A 19482-nucleotide genomic window follows, 5' to 3' on the forward strand; every position below is an offset into this window, starting at 1 on the left:
TTTCAGGATAATGGGAAATTTCATTACCTTGTACCTTTAATGCGCTCTGAAAGCAAGCAACCAGATTAATTTTTATAACTTCAATACAGAACATTAAGAAAACAACCAACTACAACCCAATTTAGCTAGGATGCGCAGAATACAGCAACACAGAAATCTTCAAGCTGTAATTATGCTTACGTCAGCAAAATCTTAAGTCTTGGGTGTGCAATTATCATAATCACAAAAAAATGGTTACATATTGCAGAGTGGTCAGATGACACTTGGAACAGCAGTTCTGTTTATTCGTGGCATACGTTATTGAACACACTATTCACTCCTGGAGAACAGAACACTAATCTGAGTGCTATCCCTTATTGCGCCATGATGGTCAGCTGCTTTATGAAATTACTGTGACCCCCAATTATGTTTGCCAGAATTTTCTGTATATTATGCATACATATATACTCCAATCATACAGTAAGCTACAAATACAAACCCTGCGAAGCAGTCTTAGAAAAATATCTTTATCGAGCTAAAGGAGGATCTTCAAGGTCAGAACCAGTCTATCTCTGAACACCATGTGCTCTTGGGCAGGGAGAGTTGCCTTCATATGCTGTTTATGCGCTTGCTGAAGAGATCTTCTTTAAATATAATCCTGGATGAGATGGACTCTCAAACTGATGCTACAGGGTTTAAACCACAGTTTAAACGGCAAAGGTTTTACATAGAATTCCAAGGAACTACCCAGTCCAGTGATTCCCACTTACCCCTCCTGAATTTTCTGCCTGTTGTAGCAATTGTAATGTGCTGTGCTATATGCTGTCTGGTTTTTGTATTGCTTTTTTCCTTACTGTCTTATATGTTTTATTTCACAGAATTCAAGTTGCATTGCAATATGGTACAAAGACAATATAAGAAATGAAAAAACAGCAAAAAAACAGTTTAAAAAAATCTTTATGAATATTTAATACTGCAGACTATCTGAATAAAATTCATGGGCCACAAGAAGTCCAGAGGCCATTTGGGGGAACACCTGATCCTTCCAACCACATACACTCCACTACTATAGCAGCCCCAAGAGGTGGCATCCCCAATAAGGATGCCAGCATTCTGCTTGTAAAGAGGCCAACCAGATGCCAGTGGGAATCCTGAAAGCAGAATGCGAACACAAGAGCCCCATACCCATCTTGTGGTTTCCAGCAACTGGTATTCAAGAACATTACTCCCTCCAATAGCAGAGGTGGAGCAGAGCCACCAAGGCTGGTAGCCCTTGATAATCCTCTATTCATTTATTGAATCCTCTTTTAAAGCCATCTAGGTTGGTGGCCATCACTGCTTCCTCTAGTTAAAACTCAACCTCTTCGCTTAAGGACCTGTAATGGAGGAGAGCCCACCATCTCCCAAAGCAGTCTCTGTTCCACCGTTTTAACCGTCTGTACGAGGCTCTTCCTAATACGGTATTTATTGTTATGGTGTACTTGTGCAACGTAACAGCCCTCAAGGCGGCCAGTCCTCACCCACTCATTTAATCCAGATTCGACTCCTCGTAATTTGAAGTCGTTGGTTCAAATTCTCCCCCCCCCCAGAGCAACAAGAAAACAATGAGTTCTATCAACATCATAACAGTCCTCCAAAATATATTCCAACACCTGGCAGCTTTCAGCCCTTTTGAAGAATATAGATGTTAGATTTTACCTTTGCAAATGTTATAAACTGTAGTTGTGCATTGAGGAAGTTATAACCTGGTTGATGTGCAAATCGTTACCAGAGTAACTCGGGCCACCCAATGAATAAGTGCATTAAGTCTGCATCTTCCAAGCATGCTGTGTAGTCATTCCCCTGAAGATTTCTGCAGCGAGACATGCAATTTCATCTGAGTGCTGCAGCTGTACTGTTCTCCTAGCAAGGCAAAAAAGAACCTAGATAGCACGTAGCTGGAGTGAAGAAAGAACCCAGTACTTGATATGACCTAGAAAGCTCAGCTGGCCTGTTAAGAGACAAAACCTGCCTGACAGTGTAGTATTTGACACTACACACGTAAGTTTCATAAGGGTTCTTGCTAATGCCCACAGTTCAAGGTTAGATAGCATTCCAGAGACTAGGTATTCACACTCTTTCACAAGAGAATGCTGTTTCAGCAACTCTACATGCAAATTGTCCTGGAATCTTTGGTATGACTATGAGCAATTTTGTATGACGCGATTGAGTGAAGGCAATAGCACATTTTCCACAAGATTATGAGTTTGCCTCAAGTAACTGCTACATGCGTAGAGGCAATGGAACCTGTTCTTCTCCTCTCTATGTATGTACCCCGCAAATCTGTACCAAAAGGTCCCCCAAACTTCTGGAACAGATTTTGGGGGTGTGCAGGGGATTGTATGGCAGAGGAGAGGGAAGTTCCATAGTGCGTGCAGTAGTCTACTGCATAAGCATAATGGCAGTGTTGGATACAACCCTGTACAGTATCCTGTTCATTTCAAGTGTGACTTAACCAACAGACAAGCACTTTTGGCAATTCACCAGGACCTTTGCTGAGAGGTTTCTTTACCTTATCTTGGTGTTTCCAAACCCAAGTTACTTGTGCTTAGAGAGCTGAGTTAAATGCTTGCTGTCATTTCCATTCCCTGTACTAAACAAATTGCTAAAGCTGCCCAGCTAGCATCAAAGCTTAATAAAATGACACTTGCTTTAAGTAGGCAGGAAATATCACATTTTACACTTTTGCTTTTTAAAAGATTTTAATCAGACACATTACACTGCACAATTGTGTCTTTATCCAGGATTAACAGGGTACCATCCACAAGATTTGGAAATAATATTTTTTCCACATTTATCCCCATCTCTTTAACTCAGCACATAGAATTCAAGGTTCCTACCGTACCACCTCAGTTTTCTCCCGCCCCCCCCCATGTTTGCTCCCATGTGTGTTGACCTTCCAAGATTCTGTAGTGGCTTTTAACTGATTAGAAAACAAATTAGCTGCTGGTAACAGCATTAATATAGTGTACAAAATCAAGATCTAACTTGCTCAGTGCATAAACACAGAGCTACTGATGACAACCATTTTTTTTCTTTAAAAAATGCAAACTCTGCATATAAATGGGTCAGTTGTCCTACAGCTAGTAGGAAACTTATGCTTAATTGTTCCCAAATAATTTAGAAGAAAACCCTCTTATTTACTACTCTGAGGTCTGAAATAATACATGACAACTACCAGCCTTAGGAATGAACTTATTTAAAGGTGTGTGTTTTTTCTCCCAAAAACAGACTACTAAAAGTAAAAATTAGTGAACAAGTGTCCTTCAGTTTAAAAAGCACTCAGTTTCAACATTTAAGCATACCACAGCAATTTGGAAGGCAGATTTCTTGCTTACTGGGACCTAGCTATCATATGATGAACAAGTGAGGAAACAAAATTAACCAAAAGGCTACATTCTAATGTCAGGGATACAATGCAATGACAGCTACAAAACTGTGAAGATTCATTCCAGAATGACTATAGTAAAGGCAGATGAACTTAAATGGCATAGATCAGACGGGTTAACAAATGCACAAACTGCTATTTACCTTTCCGTATGAAATGTGCAACCTGCATGGGCATGCTTAAGAAAAGAATTAACTGTTTAAAAGATTAAATGACCCAGGCACAAAGCAAAGAGAAGTTGGTCAATATTTCCTTCCAAATATCCAATCAATGTGAAAGCAATAATGCCCATGTCAGTCATCTGCTACCAACATAAAATGGATTTGCAGTTCTTTCCAATAAAAAGCAAGACAGACCTCCAAAAAATGGGCACTCTGCACCTGACATTAGAATCTATTTCAAAATGAAATTTGGGTAGTCCAGACATAAACCAATGCTGCAAGATAGGAAAAAAGTCACACCTATCCTGCTACCATTCATCGGTTCCAACTAATCAAAGCTCAGCTAGTTATTATTTCCATTTTGTTAGTTATTATCTCCATTTTGTGTGCCATCCTGTTCTTTGAAACAGATTCATTTAACATTTGCTTTCAGACAAGGAAACCATTACAGTAGTCATTTTTTACACACTTAATGTAGCCAGTGTGGCTGACTTCTCATAGGTGCATTTAAGAGTTTCCACAATGGAACCTAACAACAGAGATAAATTATTTTAACTTGCTATAGCAAATATGATCATTCAGATCACACCAAAACAAAAGTTCAGTTCTACTATACTTCCACCAGCCTGCCACCTATCATGAGGATTCACTGGTACTGCACTTGTCTCCAGTCCATAAATTTAAAGTAAAAGCTCCTTTATATACAAGAATGAAATTTCGTAAGAGTCAGTAGAGCAGGCACTCCAAACTAAACAGAGTTGAAACAAAACACTACTTCGGTCAAAGATATTAAGTGTTTTAGAAAATAACCAGGCTCAAAGCAAGTAGCATACCAATTGGAAAAAGAATTTTCTAGTTAATGTGGACTCAACAGTAATAAGTGTTAAAGAGCAAATGACACCATTTAGTTTTTGGCTGTGGGAGAAGTCCACTTGTTAGGATTTCATAAGGCAAATAAAACAGGTATTGAAAACAGAACTTGTACAAGTATTTTACCTGCGATATTGTAAAATCAAAGTACTATTTTATTAAATGAGTTATTTTACACAATATGAACATCAATATAATTACAACTGTAAAAAATTTAAGAATGAACCAATTTTCAGATTTCCAAGTAGGGCACAACTGTACAGTTACATAGATTCATCTTTACATGACGCCCAAGAGGAACAGCATAAAAATATGAATGTTTCTATAGCCCCTTCATTTTTGCTGATCAACAGTTTGTTAGAAAAGCAGCTGCAGGTTTGTTATGCAATGTCTGACAATAGAAGAGTCAATAGGTTCCATGAATTCACCTGCAACACAAGAGAAATATTGTTAAATACAATCTTATTGACTCATCTAGTTACTAGCATCTAATGATTCAATATAATGTCATTTCATAATTAAATGAACCGAACCTCCCTGAACCCTTGCAACAGATAAACACAACAAAATTAGAAGATTACACACATTTATCTTCTCACTGACTTGTTGCCAATTTTGGCAACTCTCCAAGTTGCTATGTAATGCCCTGGCTATATCAAAATAAAGTTCTAAATATGACAAGCAACAAAACCAAAATCCACGTTTATGCTTTAAGTTAGCTCCCAATTTTCAAAAAAACCTATATTGTAAATGAAATCCATTTGATGCAGTTTTACTTATATACTAAATTTCTTTAATTCAAAACTTAAATGCTAAGTATTCACCTGTGAGCTTTTATGCCTCAACATCTGCGAGTTCTGGAGGGAGCGGAGTCTTCGGATGCTTGCTCTCAAAGTGCTGTTTGAAGGTCTTAGGATCTGGCATCTGTGTCTGATTAAGGAGAGAATGGAGCTTTATGCACGGCAAAAACCCAAACAGATTCAAATACAGCTTCTTCTCCCTGAATCCTAAAGGACTGCATTAGGGTTTTGGGCTCAAGAGTAGCCAAATTTTGGAGGCACTGTTCCTCGTTCTTTGCCACCTCCTAATTTCCCTGCTTTGTTCTACCTACTCATTCCTACTCAATTCTTATCCTTTTCACAAATTGTACATAAATTTGTGCCCCCTCCCTGCCTGCTATTTGGCTAGTATTTCATGGGTATTCCTTCCTGAAACCAGTGAATTTAGTTTAACTTTAGTTTTTTGCCTGTTGGGAAGTAAAATATAATTATTTATTAAATTTATATACTGCCCTTCATCTGAAGATCACAGGACAGTTTACAATATAAAAACACAAAATGCATAATATAATAATAAAAAATAATCCTCCCCCAACACATTTCAAAGGCCATAGACTGTTTAACAGCAAAGAGCCTGGTTGAAGAGAAATGTTTTCCCTTTGTGCCTAAAAATATGTAATGAAGGTGCCAGGAGAGCCTCCCTGGGGAAAGCATTCCACAAACAGGGAGCCATCATTTTAAAAATAGCCTGTTGGGTATTAAAGGAAAGAGGTATCAAGAACTGACTTTAAGTGATGGGCATACGGGAGGGGGCTCACCTGGGTTTTACAGTAGTTGCAGATGAGGGAGAATTCATACCACTCCTGCTAGTCCACTGCCATATCTACATGCAATTCCTGGTCACCAAAGGTTACTAGACTAGTGCTTAAATATAAGGCTAAACTTACAAGCAAGACACTCACCAAATGCTGGGAATGTATAGAAACACATTCTAGAAACAGGCAGGTCCCTATGTCACAAAAAGTCTACCCCCAGTATTTGACCAAAATTCCTGCTTCACCAAGTCCTGCACTGTTATTCAGTTGTGTATCCAAGCAGCATCTGTTCCATCTTTTTTACCCTTCGATGCACACATCTGTCTGTCCATCCTGCCCATTTTTATCATACCCTGTTCTGCAGGAAATTTTATTGCTATTATATATCTATTATGTTATTATATCTGCTTTCAACTCTATGCTGCCTTGAGAGTCTCACACTGAAGCGAAGCCTGTTGTTAAACTGCCCAGAGGACACAGTTAGTTTGGTTGTTGTTGTTGTTTAGTCATGTCTGACTCTTTGTGACGCCAAATAAATAAATAAATAAATAAATAAATACTCTCTTGCGCAGGAACCCACAAAGTGAGGATGTTCCCATTTCCTTCTCCCTGACCTCTTAAACTGATTTATTACACTGTGTGTACATGCTGTCACACCCTCCAACTCTTCGAAGCAAAACCCATGCAATTCCCCAAGTGCTGCAGAAATTATTGATAGACACTACTGATAACATACACCTTCATCTGATACAAGATTCAAGTGTTTGCCATGTAACCTTTTTGACTTGCTAGCACAGGATACCCAACAGCTGAAATCAGTAGTAGGAGACTGAACTCATACAAATAGGCACAAGTTGATATAATAGTCAGTGACAACGCAAAGGGTGTGTTAAAACTTTATGTAGGTTCTTCTGTACTGCCTATGGAGAAGAGAATTCTAGGGAATTATGTGAAGGCAAAAGACCATAGGGAATCCAGAGTTAAATTATCAATTCCCCACCTAGAGTGCATATGTAGCACACAACACACATAGATGTTATTTGTCTCTTCCATAGCTTCATTCCATACGAGTCAAACTTGGGGCCTGGAAAGATTGCCACAATGCTTCATTTTCAAAGCCTCTTACCCTACAGACGGTGCAGGTGTATATTAGAGCAGCTTTAGCTGCAGCCTTCTGATCATGGCCTTGTTTCTTCTTTGCCCCAGCTTGCTTTTTGGCATTCTTCTGCTGTGACTGGATCTTCTGTTGTCCACGAGCCATATCTAAAAATAAGTGCAAAAGGCATTATAGCAGAATGAACAGTATGAGCAATCTTAGGCATATTTGCTCAGAAATAAATGGCTTCAAGTTAAAGGAATTTGCTTGCTACTGTGTTTAGGATTGCAGCCAGAGCATTTAAGCACTTCTTAGGAGGCAGCCTCCATCTAGAAAAAGCACAAGCTGCTTTCAGATATGGACCAACTTTTCCTTAGGCAAACATATCCTCCCCAAACAAATTACCGTATTTTTATAATTACTTGCCCAGGTACTTTCCTCACAACTAGCATAGGTGCCCCATCATTTATTCCCCTAAATGAGACAATAGTGGTTCCATAGATTACAACTAAGAGAATATTTATTCTGTTACAAGGAGGAGGAATTTGGAGGAAAGAATTCAGGCTCAACCCCCTCCATTTAGTTAGAGCAATTGAAGGTGGTGCTATATTTGAGAAGAAACACATGGCTGCTACTGAAACTGGTAGTCCTGGGTCAAATTACAAAACTATCCTGTGTCCTGACATAATTACTGCTGTGCGTTTCCCTGCTCCTGACAGCCATGATTTGGTGACAGCCCAATTACAGCCCTATACTGTTTCAAGGTACTCTTAGATTAAGTACACATTGTTCCATTCACACGGATATAAATCAGTCACAGAACACAAGGAATTCAACACCTTTATTACTCCAACTAGATTTGGGAGAACTCTAGCCTCTATGAAGTTATTTGTCAGCTGTGCTAGGATAATAGTATTTCGGAACTCACTACTGTAGTTGAAAATAAAGGGACAAGAACTGACCAGCCACAAAAAGCCACACACACAAAGGGGGGGGTGCTTATTAAGAAAAATGTCTTACACCATCAATCCCCCCAGATGCTACTGGAAACAATGGGTTAAAATGGTCTGGAATACTTACAAAAATACTCCAATTCTCCCTTACAAATACACCCACATTCATATCACAAGGCAAACAGAGAAGGGAACACATTTACCAAGGACACTTTGCTTACAAAGCAGGGAAACTTTCTTTTTTATATTTTACACCAACAGATATTCTTGATTTGTACCCTACCCTTTCTTCAAGTAGTTCTAGAAAGCAGGTATGATGTTATCCCTTCTTATTCATCAAACAACTCTATGGGGTAGGTTATGTTGAGTGTATTGTTATGGTCCTATATTATCGAGGGAGCTTTATGATTGAGCAAGATTTACATTAATGTCTAAGTTTGCATCAAAAGTGACCTAGTAATTCTTTCCCACACTATAGCCAGTGCTCATTCCCCAGGTAACATATGAACTCAGAATTTCCACCCAGTTCTGGTTTACTTCTGATTGCTCCTTGTATCATTGTGCAAGTATGTAACATGAAGCTAGAGTCTGTCAGAATATGCTGTTTCAGAGCATTTACAATGTTTTGTTGCAAGAGACCAAGAAGACTGAAGAGTGACAGACAACCAGAGCCTGCCTACACTTCCCCAAGACATCTAGGTTATCCCAGTGTACTCTTGAAGATGGTTTTTTAAAGAAAAAAAGTCCTAGAAGCTTGATAATTTTAACTATTCCTCTGTAAATCATCTGCAAGCCTCATCAAGTTGTGATACCAACACAAAACAAACAACCCCCCCAAATGGAAAGCTACATATAACTGCTTAATTTTTTAAAAGATATACCTCCTACTGAGGCTCACATGACTGCTTAGTGTACATAGCATCCAATTTTTTTTAAAGTCAAGTTCTCATATGAGTTTTAGCTGTTTAGTTAATAGTTTGCAGTTAAGTACAAATAGTTCTGAAGCAAAATACACACTTTGTGATCGTGTGGCACAGACAAAAAAGAGAGAAAGTCCTCTCTCTCTCTCTCTCTCTCTCTCTCTCTGTGTGTGTGTGTACATACATACATACATATACATACATACACACACACACACACACACACACACAGAGATGAGGGATATTCTTAAGATTGTGTTTGTCATTCATACTTTTCAAATATAACTGTATTAAAAATGCTTTTAAAATCCGGTATCCTTTTAGTCAGGGACACAGGTGGCACTGTGGGTTAAACCACAGAGCCTAGGGCTTGCCGATCAGAAGGTCAGCGGTTCCAATCCCCCTGACGGCGTGAGCTCCCATTGCTCGGTCCCAGCTCCTGCCCACCTAGCAGTTCGAAAGAGCATATCAAAGTGCAAGTAGATAAATAGGTACCGCTACAGCGGGAAGGTAAACAGCATTTCCGTGTGCTGCTCTGGTTCACCAAAAGCAGCTTAGTCATGCTGGCCACATGACCTGGAAGCTGTACGCTGGCTCCCTCGGCCAATAACGCGAGATGAGTGCCGCAACCCCAGAGTCGGTCACAACTGGACCTAATGGTCAGGGGTCCCTTTACCTTATCCTTTTAGTCAATGAAAATATTTTATTATTGATTAACCATGTAAGAGATTTTCTTGTAAACTGCTTAGAGGTTTTCTTACAATCAAGCAGTACAGTGTTAACTCAGGTTACAGACGCTTCAGGTTACAGACTCTGCTAACCCAGAAATAGTACCTCGGGTTAAGAACTTTGCTTCAGGATGAGAACAGAAATCCCGTGGCGGCACAGCAGCAGCAGTGGAAGCCCCCATTAGCTAAAGTGGTACCTCAGGATAAGAACAGTTTTAGGTTAAGAATGGACCTTCAGAACAAATTAAGTTCTTAACCCAAGGTACCACTGTATATAAATTTTGGCATTAAAAAAAGCTGGTATGGCCACTCCTAAAGAAGTCCGCACTGGTCTCAATGGTTTGTGATAGTTACCAACCAGTCGTAAATGAAGATGACATGGGTCAGAACAACAGGAGACATTCTTGGAAGAGATCAATTATCTAGAACCATTGCAGTCTGAATTCAGGCCTGGTTTTGGGACGGGTCTGGCCTTTTACCCTGATGGATTACTTTAATTGAGAGACAAGGAGAGTGAGACCTTGCCTAATTTTAATCTCTCTGCAGCTTTCTGTATACTGACCATGGCATCCTCCAGGCTAGGCTATGTCTGGATTTAGTGTGGTGGCACCTGCCCTTTGGCTTGTGCTTCCAGTGATTATCAGGCAGCCCCTAGAGTACAGTGGAACCTTGGGTTGCAGACGTAATCTATGACAGAGGCATGTCCGCAACCCACAGCATCCGTAACCTGCAGCACTGCATCTGCACAAGCGCATGACGCAATTTGGTGCTTCTGCGCATGCGGTGAAACCCGGAAGCAACCCTTTCCGGTACTTCTGGGTTTCCCATGGTCCATAACCTGAAAACGCATAACCTGAAGCGTCTGTAATCCGAGGTACCATTGTACCGGCATTTAGGCGCCTGCTTACAGCTCACCTGTTCACCCTGGCTTCCCCCAAGTAGTGATCCAGTAAAGTTGATATATTAATTTTATCCAATTTGTGACATGTTTTGTATTTGTTTTATGACTATAATTTTATTCTATGCTGTTCACAGCCTTGATATTTTTCTTAAAGTCAGTGGCGTAGAACCTGCATTCCTCCTGATATTGTTGCACTCCCAATAGCCCCAGTCAGCAATACCAGTGTTCAAGGACGATGAGAGTTATAAATCAACAAGATCTGGAGCTACAGATTCCCCATTCCTGATATAGAATTAGATATGCAATGGAATGACAGCCTATACTTCTTTGGGCTTGCTCCTAGGTTTATTTTTTATTCCACATATAAACTGGTCATTATCAAAATATGCACCTCAGAGGTTGAACACCTGTTTTGCATGCAAAAAATCCCAAACTCAACTTGTGGTGTCTCCAAGTAACTCACAAACTCTGGAGAGCCGCTGCTGCCAAACAGTGCTGACAATACCAAGCTAAATCGACCAATAGTCTGATTTTTAGAAGGCTGCTCTGAATAAAGGGGTATTCACAATATAGCATGCAAGCAGGAAAATGGTACAATAAAGCCATTATTAACTTTTGATAACAGGAGCAGTAGCAAGCAACAATGGCCAGTTTCAAAATAACCCCAAAGCCCAGGTGAATAAGCATGTCTTGAGTTACTCCACACTGAAGATGACTTGAATTCAGAACAAGACACAACTCTCCTGCAAATTTCAGTGACTGGGTCAGCAGAAAATGGGAGACATACTCCTTCTAAGTGTCTGAGTTCCTCAAACACAGTTTATCTTCCTGTATCATTTTCCTGAGAGCATTCCATCCACATGCCAGCAAAGTGATTCATGAGGAAAAGGCAGAGAGACCTGTATTCATGTGGGTCATACCTTCAACTGAAGTATTAGGCAGTGATCCTCCAAGCTGTTGTTGGACTCCAACTCCTATGAACCATCCCCAGCATGACCAACCATCAGAGATGATAGGAGTTGTCATCCAGCAATTGGAGGGCCACATGTTAGCTACCTCTGCTGAACAATGTGTGTGTTCTGACCACAGAGCAGCTCTATAGAAAAGGTCATATATTCTCAAACTACAGGTGGGTAACTTTCTTATTATTCAGTTTATATCCCTCCCTTCCTCCCAAAGCAGAACAGTGACAGGGAAGTGAGAATGACTTCACATATGGTGAACCCACATACACTGAATCCATAAAACCAGTGTTACCAGATAAAAGCTCAGTGTTTTACTATAATTGAACAGCAAAGTTCTCTCATTTTATTAACATTGGGGATTATTTTTAAGACTGCAAATATGGTTCTGAAACTTCTGCCTTGCATATTCACATTTCCTATGTTTTAATACAGTCGTACCTCGGCTCCTGAACGCCTTGGGAGTCGAACGTTTCAGCTCCCGAACGATCGGAAACTGGAACTGAGTGTTCTGGTTTTCGAACGTTCTTTCAGAAGCCGAAATAATAAGCCGTGTTTGGAAGTTGAACGTTTCAGAAGTTGAACGGACTTCTGGGACAGATTCTGTTCAACTTCCGAGGTACCACTTTACTGTACATGGGTTCCTCCCCCATCTGCTATCTACATGATCAAAAGTATTTTTGTGAGATCTCTAGAGCTTCTAATTTCAAAAAACAAGAACAAACTTCTTCTGCATCAAGCCTTGTCTGCGGTGTTGCCGTGGCTGGTTATTATTGTTTTTAATACTGAACTGCTGCTAGTGAAGGATAGTTTTTGTGTGTGTGTGTGTGCATTATATTGCTACTTCACAGGGCAAACAACAAGATAAAATAGAGAGAACCATTTATACCACCTTGAGTTCCTTGGAAAATATAAATGCAATGTAATTAATAATATGAGAAAAGAACAGTTTATATTCACTTTCTCCACACCATACATAATTTTACTTACTGTGCATGCATAATAGTAAGTTATTACCCTGGCAAGATTAATAAAGTAGGGATCAACTGGTTTGCATACTTGTTGCCGATTTCCCAAGATGCTTTCCTCCCCAAATAAAACTCATGCAACTGTTTTGTCATGCCTTGGTGGGTATACTTATGGGTATCTTGGTTGGGACAGCTGAGAATTTAAAAAGGAGGCTGGCCAGGATGTTCATTCTAAAGGCTAATATGTTGCACACCCATGAAACTTCAACCATATCCAATCTGCTAAGTCCTAAAAGAATTTCACTGTCATAACAGCAGGCAGCAATTTCTCCTCTGGAACTGCACACAGCCAGCATATGTTATCAGATCCTTCCTTGTTTTCAACCAGATTTTGATTCCCAGAACAAAACATGTGCATCTAATCTTGCTGTGGTAACCTTCTAACTGTGTATGTCAAAAATATCAGTATTAAATACCTTCTTCATCAATATTCCTATATTTGGGGTACAGGGCATACCACATGCAGTTTTCCCAAACTCAAGAGACTGCAGACTAGTTCCCACTTCTTAACTTAATCAGACAAACAAGGGTAGAAAATGAACAGGCCTTTGCAGCTGAATATACAAAAAGGTAAAGAAACAAAAATAGAGTAATATGATTCTGATTAAGCTGTCAAGCATATCACTTGCATAATAACTTGTTTTCTAGAAGGAAATGTCCAAGTCTGAAAACAACCAGTGCATGTGACCAAGTAACAAATGGTAACAAGGTTTCATATCTCGGGTCTGACACCAGCAGCTGCCTTTTACACATGTAGCACAACACAGATTAATTTATCATTCAGCTTCAATCAAACTCTTATGATATATAATTTTTAATCCTTACTGTACCAAGGAACACATGCAGAGACAGCAGTCCAACTTGATTTTAAGGAAAGAAATGAAACAACAAAGAGTAAAGTGTGCCAAGAATGGTGTTTGGCATGAAAGCGTATGAGGCCAAGTGTGGCCAAACGCAATACAAATCCTCTTGTTTTGCACAGTCAAGTGCAAGAACCCTAACTGGAGGAAGGAAGGGGGAGCTCACCACCTTCATGCCTGGTTTCCCACTCCGTCCAGCTATCCTTGATACAGCTGGCTAAAAACTTATTTCCAAGAGAGATAATCATGACTTCAATGAAGACAAACATCATTTACCAACTTCACCTTTTCAAGGTGAATTTGGTGCTGCCAGTAAACCTGTTACATAGATAACTAGGGGAAGCCCGGGATAATCTAAAGAGAGGAAACACTGCAAAACTGGTCAGGGATTTTTATTTAAGGTGGAAAAGCCTATTTCAAAAACCTCACAGCACCGTGTAAGAAAGTGCAACTTTCTAACAGGCAAACTCAGACAGCCAACCCCCATAGCCATTATTCTACATGGTTTATGTGTGTGGTGTTCCATTATGCTACTATTATTTTTAAGCCGCTTTGGGATTCATTTAAAGCGGCACAGAAATATACCGTAATAAACCAACCCAATCCCATCATACCCCGCACCTTCCGGCGGGGGCCTAACAGTAACCCCCCCATACCCTCCCCTCGCCCTAAACGTGTTGTCTTTTTTAAGGCGGGGAGAACAAATAAATGGGAAATGCCGCCACAGGGCAAAACCATAAGGAAACCACCATGTTCCCGAATCCCTCCCCCCACCCAAAAAAACTTCCCGTCCGTGAAAGAAGTGGCCATGTGTCCAGACTCCAGCCCCGCCAGAAACATGAGGGGTCTCTTCTACCTTTCTCAGCGCCCCCACCCGGGACGGGTAAACTTCCGCACGGGGGGCCCCTGAAAAATAAACCCCTCCATCCGCCGCCCGGCTCGGGTGGAAGAGACTTAACCCGCACCGAGCAGGCTGCCGGCCTCTCTCCTCTCTCTCCTTCGCCTCCGAGGCCTGGCGGCGGCGCCCAAACCCCTGTCCTCGCCCCCCGCGTTTACCCGGGCTGTGGGGGTCCCGCCTGCGAGGCGTCCGTCGACGGCTACGGAAGGCTCCGCGCGGCCCAACAGCAGCAGCTGCCGCCGCCTGCCCGTAAGGATGGAGGAGCCCGTGCGTGTGAGGGACGGAATCTCTCGGCGTCCGTCTCCCTGCCCGTCCGTCAGCGGCGGCGGCGGCGAAGTGCGCACGCGCCGCCCCTCCCCTCCCCGCCGCCGAGAGCCGAGAGTCAGGCCAAGCCAGGCCAGGCCGCTCCCGCCAACGCCTCATCCGGCAGCGGCGGCTGCTGCGCCCGGACCGGGCCAATGGCGGCGCCTCCCTATTACATAACGCGGAGGAAAGGCCTCTCGCTTGGCCTGAGCAGGAAGCGGAGGGGAGGGGGCGGAGGGGCTTGTGGAGCCCCCCCCCCCAGCACCATTTCCCTCTGCTTTCCTGTCTGTCAGGGTCACAGTCGGCAAGCGACGGTTTTCCCGCCCGTTGGGGCATCATGGCGGGTTGAAGGGAAGCCGCCCGGCAGGGGAGGGGAAGTGAGTTCCTCACAACAAGCCGTGGCAGAAGAAGAACGCCGGCTGAAGGGACCCGAAATGCCGGTCTTTTGTAATGCATTCTTTGTGAAGCTTTAGCCAGCCAGAAAAATAAACGACGTTCTGCTGCTTTTAATCTCTCTCTCTCTCTCTCTCTCTCTCTCTCTCTCTCTCTCTCTCTCTCTCTCTCTCTCTCTCTCTCTCTCTCTCTCTCTCTTTCCCCTCCCCCCCCCACCGCGCAAGTGTAAAGATCCTTCTCTTGGTTTTTCTGGTGTTGGCTTTCATGTTCAGCTTTCCTTGATGTTTATCATCAGGTCAGCTTGACTCTTCCCCTGACAATAGCTGCTGCTGCGTGCGGCACATACCGGTAGTGGGGGGGGAATCAAAGAAAGCCAAACTCTCCGGTTCATAGAATTGCAGAGTTGGAAGGGACCCCAAGGGTTAATCTAGTCCAACCTGCAATACAGGGATCTCCACTAGATCATGGCAGGTGGCTCTCCCGCTTCTAGTGAGAAACCTCCAAGGAAGGAGAATCCGCTGCCTCTCAAGGAGATCTGTTTCTCTGTCAAACAGATCTTACTGTAAGGTTACCAGATTTTTTTCAATAAAGCCAGGGACACTTAAAACTAATTAGTTAGTTAGTTATTTTTTGCAAAGAGAAAAATAATTAAGAAAAAAAGTCAACACCACAGATTGAAGTTTGCTTTAAAACTGAGCTTTGGTTAATTAAAAAAATCCCCCGCCATGCAATGTATTAAATCCAGCATTTCCTCACCTTACATGTACCGGGAGCTCAAAAAGATGTGCCACATATATCAATACGCAGCAGTTTTAGTCCTCCACAAGGCCTACTCAGCTTGGCCTGGTCTCCCTCCACCTTCACGAGTGAGCACCGGATGAGGCGCTGAGGCAAAAACCAAAAGCAAAAAGGTGGCAGCTCACCTGGCAGTGGGCTAAGTCCACCAAGCCAACGGCTTTACCGATTGCTGCCACTGCGGCCACTCCTCGCGGGCCCTCCATCGCTCAAGGCAGCTGCCTCTTCTTCCGCCGCGGAAACCTGGCCCACTGTGCCCGACCCCTTCCGCCATCTGCCAGGACACTTTGCCCTTACTTGCTGGCCCCCCCTACCCTGGCCACACTGCCCTCTCGGCCTTTCTCCGGCAAGCCCGTGGGGCATAGGGTGGGAGGCTTTTTTCAGTGAAGCCTGGCTCCAGGCTGCTGAGACTGCCGCTGCCACATATCTCGGGGACATTAAATGAAATCCGGGGACGGATTTTATCCAGGGACAAATTTGCAAATCCGGGGACTGTCCCCAGGAAACGGGATGTCTGGTAACCCTATCTTACTGTCCAAGCTCTTACAGGTCAAATTGTGTAATGTCTGACAAATTTATGTCACACAATGAAAAACCCTGTTGAATCAGACCAGCATCCTTTTCCTCATGGGGGTCAACTAGATGCCTCTAGGAATCCCACAAGCGCAGTAATGCCTCACCCCTGTAGCCCTACAACTTATAGAGGCCTTGGACCTGGAGGAAATAAATAAGTCATCGTGAATTTGCCTAATCCCCTTCCTAAACTTAAAAGTTTGTAGCCATCAAGAGGAACTAAATGCTACAGTGTAACTGTGCTGTGTGAAGAAGTGGTAAAATAAGTACTGTACTGTACTAAAAACAGTTAAACATTTAAAAAAACAAAGCAGTCAACTAAAAAGAAATTAAAATGTGTCAACATCTACATTTCAGGATAGACATGCCTAAACAAAATAGTTTGCAATCCATTTTTGTTTTTACCACGTGGAATAATTGGGTGTTTTACACTTGGCCATGGCTCACCTTTTTCTCCAGACCATTAATAAACAAGTTAAAAAGCACTGATCCCAGCTTCTTTCTTGCATTATGAACACTGCCTCTTTATTCCTACTTTCTGCTTCCTGCTATTCAGCCACTTACCAATCCATAAAATTACCAAATCCTCAGTTGCTCTTTTCCTATTGCTGTCCTTGTTTACAGAGGTAAAAAAGAAAGGACAATTTCTTCCTCATGTAACAGTTGCCTATAATATATAGGGATAAGAGCTGGTGGGCACAAGGACACAACCACATTAGCATGGCCTATTTGGACAGTTCCAGGTCACTTGGGTGAAGAATGGGTAATTTTCTTCAAAGGCAGGGCCTCACAGGACTGAATATAACAAACTCAGTGTGAAGAGTTTTAGGATTTTATTCAAAGTTCCACTCAGAGGAGACCCACTGAAATTAATTGACATGGTTAACCATGGATAACAGTTGGATTTCTCCAAACTCTTGACGTCAGAAAATTGCCACTTTGGGGTAATGCCATCATTCATCTCAGTCCTTCATGCATTTGAAATAACAATTAATTATGATGCCAGAGGAAGAATATTATTAATAAGTGGATATCGTTTAAAATCTTAAGATTTTTCCCCCTGGCCTCACTTCATGACAACTGAAGCAAAATAACAGATTGCAAGCAGCTAATTGTGGCATAGGTCATATCATAAATTCCATAGAAATATGACCGTATAAAAATGCATTTGGCAAGCTATATAACAGAGAAGGAACAGTTCCAATACCCTTTTTATGTGATTTTTGAGGAGAGATTAAAATGACAGACAATATGCTTAGATATGGGAAAGAAATTTTCTAGTCAGAAATAATTGGAAGAAGCAAATGATACAGCTGCAAGTATTAAAATCTAACCCCACTTACTGGGGAGAAAGCCCCACTGAATTTAATAGGACTTCTGAGTAGAGATAGTTAGGATTGTGCTGCTACACAAGAGCACTATGGAGGCAAGCCTATGACAAATTCTGCTGGGATAGGCAGCTTCGGGTACAGCAGATCTCCAGTTCAGCTGGCTGATTCCCAGTTCAGCTGGCATTAAGTCCCCAACTCCAGCTCATCTGAAGAAGTGTGCATGCTCATACCAATGACAAGCTTAGTTGGTCTCTAAGGTGCTACTGGAAGGATTTTTAAAAATTTAATTTATTAATTTATTTTGCTCATCCCAGTTCAGCTGGCTGAGCTGAAACTGGTGAAAGGCATTCCTGGGCTATGGTGGGACTAGGACCAGAAAGGGAGGACTTAGGCTGGCATCCGAAGCCTATTCAGCTTGGTCACGTAATCTGGCACCCAACACTTTTTTAAAGGCTTGCTTTCCTTCTGCCAGGTAGCAGCAGCCCCACTGATGAACTGTAACATTAAACTGGCTTAATTTATGATTTGCACTAGCTTCCATAGGATTGCTCCCTAAACTAGCTACTATAGCCCAGTTTAACATATGCAGTAGAATTATGAATGCTTACTATGGGCATTCATGAATGCTTACTATGAATGCTTACTATGGACAGCATCGAAATCAGATTGATTATATTCTCTGCAGCCAAAGATGGAGAAGCTCCATACAGTCAGCAAAAACAAGACCTGGAGCTGACTGTAACTCAGATCATCAGCTTCTTATAGCAAAATTCCAGCTTAAACTGAAGAAAGTAGGAAAAACCACTGGGCCAGTAAGATACAATCTGAATCAAATCCCTTATGAATACACAGTGGAAGTGAGGAACAGGTTTAAGGATTTAGATTTGGTGGACAGAGTGCCTGAAGAACTATGGATGGAGGCTCGTAACATTATACAGGAGGCAGCAATGAAAACCATCCCAAGGAAAAGGAAATGCAAGAAAGCAAAATGGCTGTCCAACGAGGCCTTACAAATAGCGGAGGAGAGGAGGCAAGCAAAATGCAAGGGAGATAGGGAAAGATACAGGAAACTGAATGCAGATTTCCAAAAAACAGCAAGGAGAGACAAGAGGGTCTTCTTAAATGAGCAATGCAAAGAAATAGAGGAAAACAATAGAATGGGGAAAACCAGAGATCTGTTCAAGAAAATTGGAGATATGAAAGGAACATTTCGTACAAAGATTACCATAATCAAGGACAAAAGTGGTAAGGACCTAACAGAAGCAGAAGACATCAAGAAGAGGTGGCAAGAATACACAGAGGAATTATACCAGAAAGATATGGAGGTCCCGTACACCTCAGGTAGTGTGGTTGCTGACCTTGAGCCAGACATCTTGGAGAGTGAAGTCAAATGGGCCTTAGAAAGCATTGCTAATAACAAGGCCAGTGGAAGTGATGATATTCCAGCTGAACTGTTTAAAATTTTAAAAGATGATGCTGTTAAGGTGCTACACCCAATATGCCAGCAAGTTTGGAAAACTCAGCAATGGCCAGAGGATTGGAGAAGATCAGTCTACATCCCAATTCCAAAGAAGGGCAGTGCCAAAGAATGCTGCAACTACCGCACAATTGCGCTCATTTCACACGCTAGCAAGGTTATGCTTAAAATTCTACAAGGCAGGCTTAGGCAGTATGTGGACCGAGAACTCCCAGAAGTGCAAGCTGGATTTC

The 19482-nt window shown here is 42.0% G+C and overlaps 1 protein-coding gene across 2 annotated transcripts; it reads right to left on the bottom strand.

Annotated features, from left to right (window-relative positions):
• Window positions 1–4571: 4571 nt before the first annotated feature.
• Window positions 4572–14637, bottom strand: ZNF706 (zinc finger protein 706). 2 transcript variants are annotated; one of them, XM_035125617.3, is made up of 4 exons: window positions 14536–14637; window positions 7158–7294; window positions 5262–5367; window positions 4572–4865 (listed from the first exon to the last, which is right to left on the bottom strand). In XM_035125617.3, the coding sequence occupies exons 2-3, from the start codon at window positions 7290–7292 to the stop codon at window positions 5272–5274; spliced, it is 231 nt and encodes a 76-aa protein (XP_034981508.1). In that variant the 5' UTR covers window positions 7293–7294; window positions 14536–14637; the 3' UTR covers window positions 4572–4865; window positions 5262–5271. The 2 variants fall into 2 exon arrangements, with proteins under 2 accessions (XP_034981508.1, XP_088531879.1); XM_088675753.1 differs by having other exon boundaries at window positions 14445–14637.
• Between the last annotated feature and the right edge of the window lie 4845 nt (window positions 14638–19482).

The sequence above is a fragment of the Zootoca vivipara genome, chromosome 8, assembly GCF_965207765.1.
Source record: "Zootoca vivipara chromosome 8, rZooViv2.hap1.1, whole genome shotgun sequence".
Lineage (NCBI taxonomy): Eukaryota > Metazoa > Chordata > Lepidosauria > Squamata > Lacertidae > Zootoca > Zootoca vivipara.